Here is a 14,235-nt window from a genome sequence, read left to right as displayed (position 1 = left end):
GTGTTCTGGAGGGATCAACTGGGAATGGATCTTTTCGCGAACAAAATGACAATCAATCTCAATGTGTTTGGTACGCTCATGGAGTGTTGGATTGTTAGCGATGTGAATTGCAGCTTGACTATCACAGAAGATGGGAATAGGACTAGAAGGATATACCTTTAAGTCATTGAAAAGATAACGCAACCATTGGAGCTCAGCTGTTAGATGTGCAAGGGAACGATATTCAGCTTCAGCGGAAGAACGAGAAACAGTTGGTTGCTTTTTAGATTTCCATGAGAGAGGACTATCACCGAGTAAGGTGAAATAACCAGTCGTAGATCGACGAGTTATGGGACAACCAGCCCAATCAGAATCAGTGAATCCACGAATTTGAAGGGAACTAGTAGAAGAAAGAAGGAGACCATGACCAATGGTACCTTTCAAGTAACGTAGCACTCTCGTAGCAGCAGCGAGATGAGAACTCCGTGGAGTTTGAAGAAATTGGCTAAGAGTATTAACCGCATAAGCGATATCAGAACGAGTAACCGTCAAATAAAGGAGGCGACCAATTAAGCGACGATAAACCTTAGGATCATCGAGGATGTCACCATCAGTTGGAAGCAATTTTAAGTGTTGCTCCATAGGAAAAGAAGATGTTTTAGCACCTGTTAAACCGGAATCTTTCAGAATATCTAAAACATATTTTCGTTGGCATAGGAAGATACCTTTCGAGGAACGAGACACTTCGATTCCAAGAAAATATTGAAGATGACTTAAGTCTTTAATAGAAAATATAGTGGCAATCTTTTGTTTGAAAGCCGAAATAGCGAAAGAACAAGGTCCAGTGATGATAATATCATCAACATACACCAAAACATATAAAGAAACAGAGTCATGATGATAAGTAAACAGAGAGTAATCAGCACTTGATTGAGTAAAACCTTCTTTTAGAAGAGTAGAAGAAAATTTAGCAAACCAATGTCGAGAAGCTTGTCGAAGCCCATTAATAGACTTGTTTAAATGACAAACTAATTTTTTATCACCAGGTGGCTTAAAACCAGGAGGAAGTTTCACATAAATTTCTTCATAAATATCACCTTGAATAAAAGCATTATTGACATCCATTTGATGGAGAGACCAACCTTTTATGGCGGCAATAGAAAGGAGAACTCGGATTGTAACAAGTTTAGCAACAGGGGCAAAAATATCATGAAAATATACACCCTCTTGTTGTGTAAATCCCTTAGCAACAAGGCGAGCCTTGTAACGCTCAATAGTTCCGTCAGATTTATATTTGATCTTATAAACCCACTTACAACCTATAGCAGTTTTGGCCGGAGATAATTCTGTACAGGTGAAAGTATCATTTTCTTCCAAGGCGAAAACTTCCTTTTTCATAACAGTACGCCGCTTTGGAATTTTCATAGCTTAATGAGATACCATAAAGATTTTCTGAATTTGGTAGTTTTCAACTGCTTGATTTCATTGATTTAGTATGCAACTATTTATACACAACTACTACAACTGAATTACATAAGTACAGGAGAAGATAAAAGGGGAGAACTATTCTTCAGTGAAGTACAAGAGAAGATAAAGGAGGAAAGCTATTTTACATTGACTAGAAACTAGGCACGACTAACTTTATACACAGTTGGAGGTTGCTGGAGTCAAAGTGGTTGCAGACATATATGGAGCCTATATTTCATTAGGAATGCGACTAGTGTTAATTCATGGACAACTTGACATGTTATTCTTAGCTGTTTGGTAATGAAAATTATATCACGGTCTTGAAATGATTTAATACAAATTTTGTGTTCTGATAAAATATAAAAAATAAAATCTGAAGTCGTCCGTGTTTCATCTTTATAAATCCGGCGGGTTCAGTTTTGTCCACTGAGTTGACAACTGGTTTTTTCCTTCAGTTCGGACCTGTCGCCTGTCTGACTCTTCGCAGTTACTTATTTTATTTTATTTTATCGAAAAGGGTCCAGTATAACTCCATTTGCGCTGGTGTAAGGAGTTCAGTTCAACTCCGGAAATTTCATCATTCCCTTGGGATTATGTACCATTTGCTATCACAAAGGGTGGTTTGGTTCTGCTCTTGCATAGGGAGAATCGTCTTCACATCAACTCAGCGACACTCTTTTGCTATAATCCGAAGACTACAACTTGGAACACGCTTCGGAATTTGGATTTTGTAAAGTGAGTTTCCTTACGAACAGCTTGGTTCCGTTGAAAGCTCTAGGGCCACCGGAAACAACACGTGTGCGTAGGTATCCTTGGTTAGAAAGGTCACCATGTGTACGTTTTGGTTTACCCCTTACATTACGTTTGTTAACATAAAGCATGCTTTGTCTTTGACAGTTAATCTTTGGTGTAATATTTGTATTTTTTTTTTTTTTGCATGTCCACTGCAAAATAAAATAAACTAATGACTTCGAAAATTTGCAGCCATTAATTGAATCTTGCAAACTTTTCAACAACAACCATACAAGTGACATTACCGTTCGTGACATAAATACACTCACTGACACGATATTGTTAGACACAAAGATCATTTATTTATGTTTGCAATAATATGTGAAATCTTCAGAATATGTTGCTTCCCCACCTTAACACGTATTTGAAAAAGGCAAAGATAAAATAAGTTTTTGAAAAAGGCAAAGATAAAATAATTATAAGAATGTTAGGATACGCTCGTTCAACTGAAAATCAATTGGCAATGAGTGGAGTGGCCCATAGGATTATAAACCGCAGGATCTTACATTGCCCAGACAATGTGGGACTAATAATCTCAACAAACCCCCTCACGTGTAGCCTCGTTGGGTCTAACATGTGGACAGTTAAATCGGGTGACGCGGAGTAAAGGCGCGGTCAAATGACTAGTCGCAAATAGCCTGCTCTGATACCATGTAAGGATACGGCCAACTCAAAACCAATTGGCAATGAGTGGAGTGCCTCATAGGATTATACATCGCAGGATCTTAGATTTCCCAGACAATGTGGGACTAATAATCTCAACAAAGAAACCATGTTAGAATACATGCAACCAACTCAAAATCAATTGACGATGAGTGGAGTGGCCCAAAGAATTATAAACCGCAGGATCTTAGATTGCCCAGACAATATGTGAGACTAATAATCTCAACAAAGAAAGGGTGCCAAAAATAGCATCTTCGGAAGATACAAGAAGAGATTAGTAAATCAATTAGAGAGCTTACAACAAACTACTATCGAAACAAGCTTTGCCAATCAAAAACAAAGTCACCAAACTTCACATTTCTAAAAAACTTTTTCACTTGTTTCTAATTCTAAGCAATCAAAATGTCATTTGTTTCCGACCACACAACCCACCAAATAACAATCCGCGAGCAATATCTCAAAAGAATAAGAGGCTTGATATATACCTCGAATTTCCACCCATTGAAACTCGAGAATGGATGTCGAATGAGCCCAAGCAATGCCCAACCGTTGTAAAAAATGCTCCCAAATCTGCCGAAGGAAAGAAAAATGAAGGAAACGGTGTTCCACTACTGTTCTCGCAAAAAAGAGACACATTCACCACTACCGTACCTCTTCTGGACAACATGGAAAAAGTTGGGACCACTTTATTAGCCGCTGCCACCCTTACACCTTTACCTTCCACTCTTCCACCATAAAAAAACTTTAATGTGTGAAAATAGCCCCTTATGAAAACAAGCTTCTGAAAATGCCATCCTTAATGAAATATACATTAAAGTATCCTTTTGGGGTTTTATTGACTTTCATACCCTTATTCAGAAAAGGTCCACACCCTATTGTCTGAGTCAGCTACCACCTCAGTAAAAATTAAAATCTGAGTCACCTACACGTCAGGAGAGATTAACCTCCTAGTTATTTCCGTCTGGAGATTTATCTCCTTCTCTCTAGAACCTTTCTCTCATTTCCTCTCTGTTCTTTCTCTCAGTTATCAGCAGAGATTAACCAACGATCACAGCAAAACACCAATATCCATAACGGAAAATCCAGAAAAACCCTAGATTTTTACATACCCAATTCACCATCTATGAAGAACAAATAATAATGGATAGAAATCGGGTATTTGGAAGAAGATATTAGGGGAGAAGATTTGGATACACAGATATCAACCGAACCTCAGAACGAGCGGAAGAAAAAAAAGGTATGATTTAGGGTTTAAACTTATTTTTTATCAATCTGAAATTAAGATTCAATTTTGTTGGATATGAAATGAAAGTAGGCAATTTTTGGTTAGGTGTTTAAGATTTTGAATGATAAGTGGTGTTCTGAAACTTTATTTGGTTAATTGAAGATAAGATTTTGTCTTTAGATTTTTGTTTTTTTTTTTAATCAGATTTTTTTGGGGGTTTCTGAAACTGAATCTTAGTTTGTTTATCATGTTGTTATGTTAGTTTATTGTATTACCATAGATTATAATTTTGTTATTCTGGTACTACAATATTCTTAATAACAAAAGTTTGTTATTAAGTTAGTTTCTGGTATTACCACAGATTATCATTTTCTGATTTTGTTATTCTGATGTTATAACATGCTTAAAACTTGCTCGTTTATGTTTTGCGATAAGATGTGTAATTGATGTTTCAGTTGTACTTATTGTAATGAAAAACGCGTTATTTAATCTTTACAAACCGATGGGTATATGGGGGTTAATTTTTAGAATTTACAATAGACTCTAGGAATTGAGGGTTCATATCATGGTTTAGATTGAAAAATCAGGGAACTATAGTGATTGATGTAGTGTATGATGCTTACAACATTGGCTCTTGGTGGTAGGATTAAACGTTGTCAGAAGTTTTATTTTCTTCTGATATATGGCCATCAACAATGATTGCAACTTAAAACACTGGCATGAACCTATTTTGAAATTTGATGCATAAGTGGTTCCTACTGTTGTCATTTAAGATTGCATTTATTTGGTTTGTTGAGTCTGAATGCTTTATCCTTCCACTGGTTTACCCCCATGCAGCCCAGGGTGGTTGGAAATTAGCTCTGAAGTAAATAGAACAGTGTGTGTCAGTAAAATAACGTATTTGCAAGATTGAAACGTTTGGTGGGTGTAGGGAAGGTCTACTGAAACTCCTTATTTTTGGTGTTCTTATGAGTGGGTGGTAGGGAATTTTAACTGTGACAGTATCCAGAACACAAAACTTGAAACTTGCAAGTTACGTTAAGGTGTTGCATAGATGTTGATAATTTTAATCTTGCAGCAATTTTAAGCTTAAAAACAATGCCTGAAATGTTTTCTTCGTTGATAATAATGCTTGATACAAAATTGAGGTCGATTAAGCTCTATGTACAACCATGGATAAATGCTCAATTGTTTTGATATGTGGTTTGCTTAAGCTTCATGGTTACCATTCTGACCTTCGTATTTTTTCTGTTCATTGTTAGGTGATCAATAAATTCAGGAAGAAACAAATAAATCAATTAGGTTCGCCTCCTACTCTACTGTTTTTTATTTTATTTTATTTTGAAGTTGAGTGTATGCGAGAGATTATGCGTAGAGCATGATGCCTAAGTCGGTGAAAATAGAAACCTGAAGTGTCCTTGCGTGAATTTTAAGATCTTTAAATTCCAAAGTATAGCACTATTTTATGAGCATTTAGTATGCTCACAGTAAAAACTAGTTTGTTGTTCAATTGGTAGTGGCTAGACAACCGTAGGGATGTGGTATCCACAGATAACGCTTTTAATTTAGTCGCCTTTTCTTTGTTAGTTTGTTTTGGTAATTATAGCTTTCAGATTATTTATGCTGGTGCTCGTATGTGTGTGTTGGACATAGTTTTAGGTAGATAGGAACTTAGTTTTACTTAATCACTATAACTTTGTGTCGGGAGTTTACTTTGAGTAACTAAATAATCTCGATTATAATATGTTTGTAGGTTCTAAATTATGGGTGCAGGACAGAAGAAGAAGAAGTGTTCTAAAAAAGTGAAATTTGCTGATCATGTGGAGAAAATTATATCACCGAATGCCACTGTGGAGGACAAAAGAGTGGTATCTGACGATGGTGTTGAAAGGTAATAGGTGACATTTAGCCTAATGTACTGTGTCATGCCAATTTTTTTTTTAGTTGCTGGAGATTCATTAAAAGCTGTAGGACAAACGACATGTGATAACAAAAGGAACCTGCGAATGTAATCGACTAAATGACAGATTGGAAGACCTTTAACATCAGCTATTCTTGAATTGAAAGTTTCACAGGCGTTTGTAGTCATGAGAGTAAAACGACCAGTTCTAGCCTTCACCCTGGCCCACATTTCCGGTCCAAGATCCACTACAGATTTTAAAGCAGCGGGGCTCACTAAACCTAAGTCTCTCATAGCAAGTTCATACTCATCATTGCTAAACGCTTTTGCAGCTCTTGTAAATGCCACCGAAGCCGTGGCGTTGTGGTAGGTCTGTTTGATATTTTCTGCAAGGTCAAACATTACATGATTGACTTATAAGTACAACATGAAGCATGCATATATATATATATATAATTATATGTCTGAAATGTATCATACAACAGGGTGGACAACAAAACTTGTTTGGACTGTACATATATGCAATATGATGCTATTGATGCTACAAAACTTGTTCTGCCACCTCCGCTGGGACATTATATGCAATATGATGCTATTGTCATTGACTTCATAACTCTATCTAGATACGCATACATAAAGACCTACAGTCTGATAAGTTATACTAAACACAAATCAAGGTTAACGTTGTATCCATTCAGATAACTAACATCAAATCTATTTAAACACAAAAATCGTGTGTTTGTAGTATATAAAGTCTTGTTAAATACCTGAAATATGGTGGATGCAATATACTTGATTAGCACAAGGAAATGCCAACCTTATGGCTCTACAGATCGATGGGTGCCTGTCTGTTGCCACAACAACATCTTCATTCATAGCATACTTATCGCCAAGTACTCCGACTAACTTTCTCATAAACCATTCCCAAGATTCATTATTCTCTGAATCAACAACAGCAAAAGCAATAGGATAGATCGACTCGTCGGGATCCATTCCAACGACTGACAGTAGAACTCCTTGGCGTGGCCCTGTAAGATGTGTACCATCAATCGCAAATGCGGGTCTGAAACAGTTTTTGAATCCTTCAATACATACTCCAAAAGCAAAGAAATAATATAGAAAAGAATCATCCGAATCAGTTACAATCTCGGTAACAATACCCTTGTTACGAGCACCAAGCATGTGACTATAACCAACAAGGTGTTGGTACGATTCATCAGGGCTACCTTTGATCAGCTCAATACCACGCTTGCAAGCGCTGTATCCCTGCCGGTAATTGATAACCACTCCATAATCCCTTTTTATGTCCTTAACCAGTTGTTTGGGCGTAAATGCCGCATCTAGTTCTTTGAATTTGTGCTTGAAAAGCTCTGCAATTCCAGTAGCGGCCGCTTTGGTTCTTAATTCAGGGTCAGTCCTTTTGTTGCTTTCACAAGTATGCACATCGTTTGCAACTGTGAGTTTCCACCACCCACAAGAATCTAAGGGAACTGCTCGCAGACGCCACTCGCATGTCTTGTCTTTGCATTTGGCAATAAACCTCTGGCTGTCGGATTTAAAAGCTTTGTACTCAAAATTTCTTTCTACTTTGGCTATTGCAGGTATAAGTTTCAGCTCCCCCATGATTTTGAAAGTGTTACCCACACATAGATCATTGTACTTCATATCCTTCGGGGGTTTAGGAATGTCCAGAACCGGCGCTGGAGTTGTTGTCGCATCAGGAAGACATCGGAGTTTCTTGGCTGATGGAGTCATTACTGGTTCAAAACATCTCCTAGCCTTTGGACCACTAGTACTCGATGAAAAAATAAAACATTCAACATTAGTGTGACTATTTGGTCAGGAAAAACATAATACAAAAGTACAATAACAAGAGGGACAAATAAACGTACCTTTAACACCACCATCTCCCTTGATGGTTTCATTCTTGTACTGATAATCCTCACTGGAACACGACGTGAGATTGTTAAGAGGGGTCAAGGGAGTGTGGGGAAGCATCTTGGATCCGCTGTAATCTCCAGTAGTTGTTTTGGGAGTCACGGGAGGAATATCTACTTTTACTTCTTCTCCATATTTGATTGTGTAAAAGCTTGGGACTCCACATGTCTGTCCAACATAAAAAATCAACATTTCTTCACTAACAATTTTAATCCTTTGCTTAAATGAGGTTCCCGGGACATCTATGAGGCCATACACATCAAAACAAGGTTTGTGCAGGAAACCTAAAACATCCATTGCTCTCTTCTTCACATCCTCAAAAGTGTACTTATCAGGTACCCCGCAAGATGTGTCATACCTTTGTAGTCATCATTACCTTTGTTGTGCACCCATTCACCATTGCAGTGGATGAGAACAGCTTTGCTAATCATTATGGCGACGACAATTTAGGGTTCTAAAAGCAACTGCATTTCACAAAACATACTATCAGTTAGTGGATGAGAAAAACTTTGCTTATCATTATGGCGACGACAAAATAGCAACTGCATTTCACAAAACATAACATACTATCAGTTATAAGATCATCCTGTATCATGAACCCTACATAAATTAAGTAACCAAACCACAAAATTAAAGATAACCCATACCTTATTTCACTGTACATATTCAAGAACCGCAATACCTTATTTCACTGTATTGGATTCGAATCCCCAATACATATTCAAGAACCCTAACTTTGAGTTTGAAATTAACCCAAATTTAATATCGAATTTGAAAGAGCTAAAAGTTAAGCTCACCTATAGATCCTTCCTTCTCTATCTCAGTTGGATGATTAGCTTTCATGGTGTAGCAGCTGCCACGAAAAAGAAAAAAAAGATGAAAGAAGGAAATAGAAGAAGATGAACCGCTAAAAAAAAGAATGAAGGTGGGTTATGTAAGGAAAAGAGGGGTGTAACGGGGGTGTAAGGAAGGTGAAGCGTTAGGGTCTCGTCAAACGGTAGGGTCCAGACTTTGAGAGTCTTGACCCTAGTAAAAATGTTATCACTGCATTCATCCCCGTTGTCACCTACATGGCACCTACGTGGTCGACTTGAGAAAGGTCCTTAGCTGAGGGTCCCGACATCTTAGTTAAAGGTCCTGACCCTGGTGCAATAGGTCCTCACATTGTTCGTTCTACTTGTCATCTACATGGCGCCTACATGGCGCCTAGGTGGTCAAGTTAAAAGGTCCTTAAACTAAGATCCAGAGGATCCTGACAGAGTCAGGACCTTCTTGAAGGGACCCTGCATACTTAAGTACATTAAAAAAAATGATTTCTAATATTTTTTTAATATACGCCTAGGGTTCGGTAAAGAGTCCGGACCCCTTGTATAGGACCCTGGCACTAAAAAACCACATAAAAAATAATTATTTTAATTTTTGAAAGTTGGAAATAATATCAAACAATTAAGGGTCCTGTATTATTAGGGGCATAAATGTCATATAGTGGCATTTTTGGTAGGTTGGGGTTAGGGGTGGCACTTTTGGAAACCCATTTCCAAAAGTGGCATTTCCATCGATTGAGCCCCAGAAAAAAGACATTTGTTTAATAATTTATGTCTCTAATAATACGTGAAATCTTCGGAATATGTTGCTTCCCCACCTTTCCACCTTTACTTTCCACTCTTCCAGCAGAAAAACGATAAAAATTGGAGCATCTATACACAAACTAATTATACTAACAGACTATTGAGAATAATCATGACATGATCACATTTTATCATGCATAACAGGTTCCAACAAACCGAATATGAAACCAATTGTTGTTAACAATCATGCCATTTACACTATTATATCCGGTAAACTCGCAAGTCGATTTCAGAATGAGCTCCCACAAAAGGATATAACAAAAGTTTACTCCTTCTTTATCCACCGAGCCACGGATTAAAAGGTGGCCACAGAATTCAGCTCAGCGCTCTTTGTTCTTTTTTCCATTGATGCTGTCTACTGTCTACAAAGCGACCTCATGTTTAAGAATCTTTAGGCATTGTACAGTCCAAATAATACAAACTCACTCTTAAAATGATTAACTGACCATAGTGAAGAAGACCAAACGCAAAAAAGGTAAGATTCCAAAAAAGGTAAAAACGTATGTGTGTGCCATTGACATGACTTGACATGTTCATCTTCTTTCGTTTGTCTGGATTTAATAATGTGTCCGTACCATAGGTTCGCAATTATTTTGGGAGTGATGTCCTAGTTCTTTTTAAATGAATCTTCAGAGTTCAATAGTCTTGTCAAACGTTTAAACTGTGTGGACAACCAAAATGAGAAATTTCTTGGCAACCGTTTAAACTGTGTGGACCAACCAACATGAGAAAATTATTGGCAATAAGTTATACCTACGCCACTTCCATGCTGCATGTTTCCCTGAAAACACTTGTCGTGTGACGCTATTTCATGAAATTATCTTTGGACAAGATGAAATAAAAACGTGTGCACTTAGAGTCCACATGTAAAATGTAAAAATGACCGGTTAGTAAGTACATATATCCACCCTATTAATAGGGTTGCTAAAAAAAAGAAACAAAAAAAAACTCAGGGAGATTTGCATTCAATATTGGCACCAACTAGTAATATGATCTCTGCAATGTTTCAAATTATTCACTATCCATTCCTAACTTCTTCTTCCTCATCATGTTCTTTATCGTCGTTATCATATCCTTTCACCTCCACCCCATCGTCGAGCCTGTTGTCTGTTAGCACTAAACGACTTGCACAATCAAAATCCTCTGTACACTTTCAGTACCAACCTGCAATTTGGGATAAGCATTTTGTTGAATCAGTACCCAAGACTAATTACTCGGTGATCATTTTTATTAATTTGGGATCAGCATTTTCCACTCGAAAAGTTCATTATATCAACTCGTTCATCTTTTAAGACTATGCTAATTACTATTACTTTTTTATATGCAGCGCGAAACAGATAAGGAATTACTGGTGAAGAAGATAGAAAAACAAGTGAAGGGTTTGCTTAAGAATGCAGTAAAACCACTGGCGAAGCTTGAGTTGATCGATACCATTCAAAGACTCGGAATGAGTTACCTTATAGAGGAAGACATTCTCAAAATCCTAGAGAACATGTACCATGACGATGCACAAAAGATGAAAGATAACTTATATGCAACTTCTCTCAAATTTAGGCTTCTTAGGCAGTATGGTTTTTATCAATCTCAAGGTACACCCAGCTAATCCATGAGGCGGGGGGATTTGCCCCCGACACTTTCATTGTTTTTCAATTATTGTGGAAGTTTGTTTTCTCATTTCTTTTTATCTTGCGAGTGGCAGATATTTTTGACGAATTCAGACACGCAAGAGGTGGGTTCAAGGAAACTATTACTCGCGATATAAAGGGAATGCTGAGTTTATTTGAAGCGGCACATTTGCTTTTGGAAGGGGAAATCATCTTAATTGAAGCGATACTCTTCACAAGAAGACATCTATTAGACTTTGGAAGTAACAACGACAAGATTAATGTTAACCTAACTTCACAAGTTCGTCGCTCCTTAGAGACACCATTTCACTGGAGGGTTCAAAGATCAGAAGCTAGGTTTTTCATTGAAGCATATGAGTTTCAAAATGATATGAATCCTACACTTCTTGAATTGGCTAAAGTGAATTTCAACATGGTTCAGGCTCAGCATGAGATGGAACTCAGACGTATATCAAGGTCAGTGTCTATTTTACACGCGTATAATTTGGTAGATGTTGTTCACTGATTGCAATGTCATAATGTACTATATGTGCTGTTATGCCACGCTTGTTCAGGTGGTGGAACAACATTGGAATTGCAAAGAAATTGAATTTTGCAAGAGACCGTTTAGTTGAGTGCTTCCTATCAAATATTGGGTGCTCTTGGGAGCCACGAAATGAACGTTGCAGAGAATGGCTCACCAAAATCTTAAGCTTTGCTTTAGTAATTGATGATATTTATGATGTTTATGGGTCAATAGAAGAACTTGAATTATTTACAGATGTTATCGAGAGGTATGATCGTATGTACTTAATTTTCAACTACCTAAACCTAAACACTGATAATGCTAATCAAATTACAAATTTTCGGTCGAAGGTGGGATTGCAAAGCCATGGAGAAACTTCCAAATCATATGAAGATATGTTTTTTAGCCCTCTACAACACTGTCAATGGAATGGCTTTCGAGATACTCAGTGAACAACAATTTGACATCTTACCGCACTTAACCAAATTGGTAAATGTGTAAATTGATTGTTCGTTTACCCTTTTTTTTGGACTTACTCTTTGAAAGAATTTGGGAATAATTAGCATTGTTTATTTATTTAGTTGGCCAATTCAATGAAGGCAATGTTAACAGAAGCAAAATGGTGCTATAAAGTTTACGTACCAACTTTTGTCGAATATGTGCAAAATGGCTCCGTTTCATCTGTTGGATATGTGTTTCTAATGGCTGCATATTTCATGACGGATCAAAATATTAATGTTGGTGTGTTACATGCCTTTGAAAACAATCATCCTCTTCTCTACTCCTCATGTTTGTTGTGTCGACTTTCAAATGATCTCGCAACCTCTTCGGTAAGTCCTTAGAAACTTTTTTTTTTTTTTTGTCACCATAACTCATATGTAACTTACCGGATCTGTTTTGCTTAATCATGAATAGATGGAGATAAAAAGAGGTGAAGTTGCATCCTCCATATTCTGTTACATGCAAGAAAAAAATGTCTCGGAAAAGGATGCTCGTGAGCACGTAAAAGGCCTAATTATGGAAATGTGGAAAGAGATGAACCGATCCCTGTTGGATTCCTCTCCATTTGATGGTTCATTCGTTAACTTGGTTCTCAATTTTGCAAGAACGTCTTTGTTCATGTATCAATATGGAGATGCACTTGGTTCAGAGCATTCAAGAAGTATAGAGCATGTTTTGTCTTTGATAGTTAACCCCATTCACATTGATGATCCTACCTACAAAGAGTACTCATCCATCCCAGTCATTGATAATATTAATTGCAATCCCGTTCTCTCAGAAAGGAGAAGTTGAACTCCCAACTTTCTCAGATTTCTTCAAAAAGGTGGCTCGAAAGGGAATGAAGAAGATGTTGCTAACAAGTTTACAGTTACAAAGAAAGATTAATTTGTTGGTGTTATGTTTTTGTGCTTTGTTTCGAGGGGAGGGATCCGTTGACAGAGGCTATTTTTATAGGTTTTGACAGCCCCATCTTGTCCGTTAAATGGAGATGTAATAAAGACTTAGATTATCTTTTGATTGTAGGAATTACTGTTTAATCCAGTTTTTCATGATCCAGTTAATGGCTAGTCCACCCGTGAAATTAATTTAGTCGCTAGTCTAAAAACATGTTTTTGAACCAGATTATTTAGTCGTTGGTCCGAAAATTTTGTGGAGATTATAAAGTGTGTTCTCTAAAGGCCTAAAACACCCTTCCAAATCTAATTAGTATCAATACAAATGTTAATACGTAGTAACATATGTAGTATGTAGTATCAATACATATTAATATGTAGTAACATATGTAATAACATATGACATATGTACTATCAATACATATCAATACATAACATATTAATATGTGGTGACATATGTAGTATCAATACATAACATATTAATATGTAGTAACATACTAGTATACTAGTAACATATGTAGTATAACATATTAATATGTAGTAACATATGTAGTATCAATACATAACTGTATTGATATGTCGTATCAATACATAACATAACACATATTGGTATGTGGTAGAAATACATAATAGTATCAATACATAACATATGTTACTAGTAGTAACATATGTTACTAGTATACTAGTAGTAACATATGTAGTAACATACTAGTATACAAGCTAATACATAACATAACACATATTGGTATGTAGTGATGTTTATGGAGAGCATAAAAGAGGTTTTTACATAGTACTATATGTTAGGGTTACCAGAGTAATTTTACTCTTTTCAAACCTTTTTTCGACTAGCGAGTAAATATTTGTTCCCGGTGGCCATTAACCCGAGACGAGTTTAGTGGACTAAACAAAAAGTTTTCCTTTTGATTTTGTCGGTTATCCGAGTTGAACAAACCCATTAGTGCGTTCTTCTCTTCACATTTTTCCATGGCAACATGAAAAGTTCCCAATTTTCTTAGCATCCTACGTTGTTCATGACCTGTTCTTCCACGACAGATGAAAAAAATTCTCCATTTTCTTAACATGCTTCCTATATTTCAATGACTTCCACTTGCTTGTTAA

The 14,235-nt window shown here is 36.8% G+C and overlaps 2 protein-coding genes across 2 annotated transcripts; one reads left to right on the top strand and one right to left on the bottom strand.

Moving 5' to 3' along the window:
• Nucleotides 1-5,942: 5,942 nt before the first annotated feature.
• Nucleotides 5,943-7,781, bottom strand: LOC113325337. Its single transcript, XM_026573535.1, has 2 exons — nucleotides 6,794-7,781; nucleotides 5,943-6,412 (listed from the first exon to the last, which is right to left on the bottom strand). The coding sequence occupies exons 1-2, from the start codon at nucleotides 7,779-7,781 to the stop codon at nucleotides 5,943-5,945; spliced, it is 1,458 nt and encodes a 485-aa protein (XP_026429320.1).
• Nucleotides 7,782-10,495: 2,714 nt separating this feature from the next.
• Nucleotides 10,496-13,359, top strand: LOC113323354 ((-)-alpha-terpineol synthase-like). Its single transcript, XM_026571645.1, has 7 exons — nucleotides 10,496-10,809; nucleotides 10,920-11,181; nucleotides 11,292-11,673; nucleotides 11,772-11,990; nucleotides 12,073-12,211; nucleotides 12,304-12,552; nucleotides 12,638-13,359. The coding sequence occupies exons 1-7, from the start codon at nucleotides 10,582-10,584 to the stop codon at nucleotides 13,013-13,015; spliced, it is 1,857 nt and encodes a 618-aa protein (XP_026427430.1). The 5' UTR covers nucleotides 10,496-10,581; the 3' UTR covers nucleotides 13,016-13,359.
• Nucleotides 13,360-14,235: the final 876 nt, after the last annotated feature.

The sequence above is a fragment of the Papaver somniferum genome, chromosome 11 (genome assembly GCF_003573695.1).
Source record: "Papaver somniferum cultivar HN1 chromosome 11, ASM357369v1, whole genome shotgun sequence".
Classification (NCBI taxonomy): domain Eukaryota; kingdom Viridiplantae; phylum Streptophyta; class Magnoliopsida; order Ranunculales; family Papaveraceae; genus Papaver; species Papaver somniferum.
The sequence above is the reverse complement of the archived record's forward strand: the minus strand, read 5'-3'. Positions and strand labels throughout refer to the sequence as shown.

Excerpts from the sequence above, each read along its gene's own strand:
- LOC113325337 (XM_026573535.1), bottom strand. The coding sequence starts at position 7,781 with ATGACTCCATCAGCCAAGAAACTCCGATGTCTTCCTGATGCGACAACA. Across the intron at positions 6,413-6,793 it reads TTGCATCCACCATATTTCAG|AAAATATCAAACAGACCTAC; the intron begins GTATTTAACAAG and ends TTGACCTTGCAG.
- LOC113323354 (XM_026571645.1), top strand. The coding sequence starts at position 10,582 with ATGATCTCTGCAATGTTTCAAATTATTCACTATCCATTCCTAACTTCT. Across the intron at positions 10,810-10,919 it reads TACCCAAGACTAATTACTCG|CGCGAAACAGATAAGGAATT; the intron begins GTGATCATTTTT and ends TTTTATATGCAG. Across the intron at positions 11,674-11,771 it reads GAACTCAGACGTATATCAAG|GTGGTGGAACAACATTGGAA; the intron begins GTCAGTGTCTAT and ends ACGCTTGTTCAG.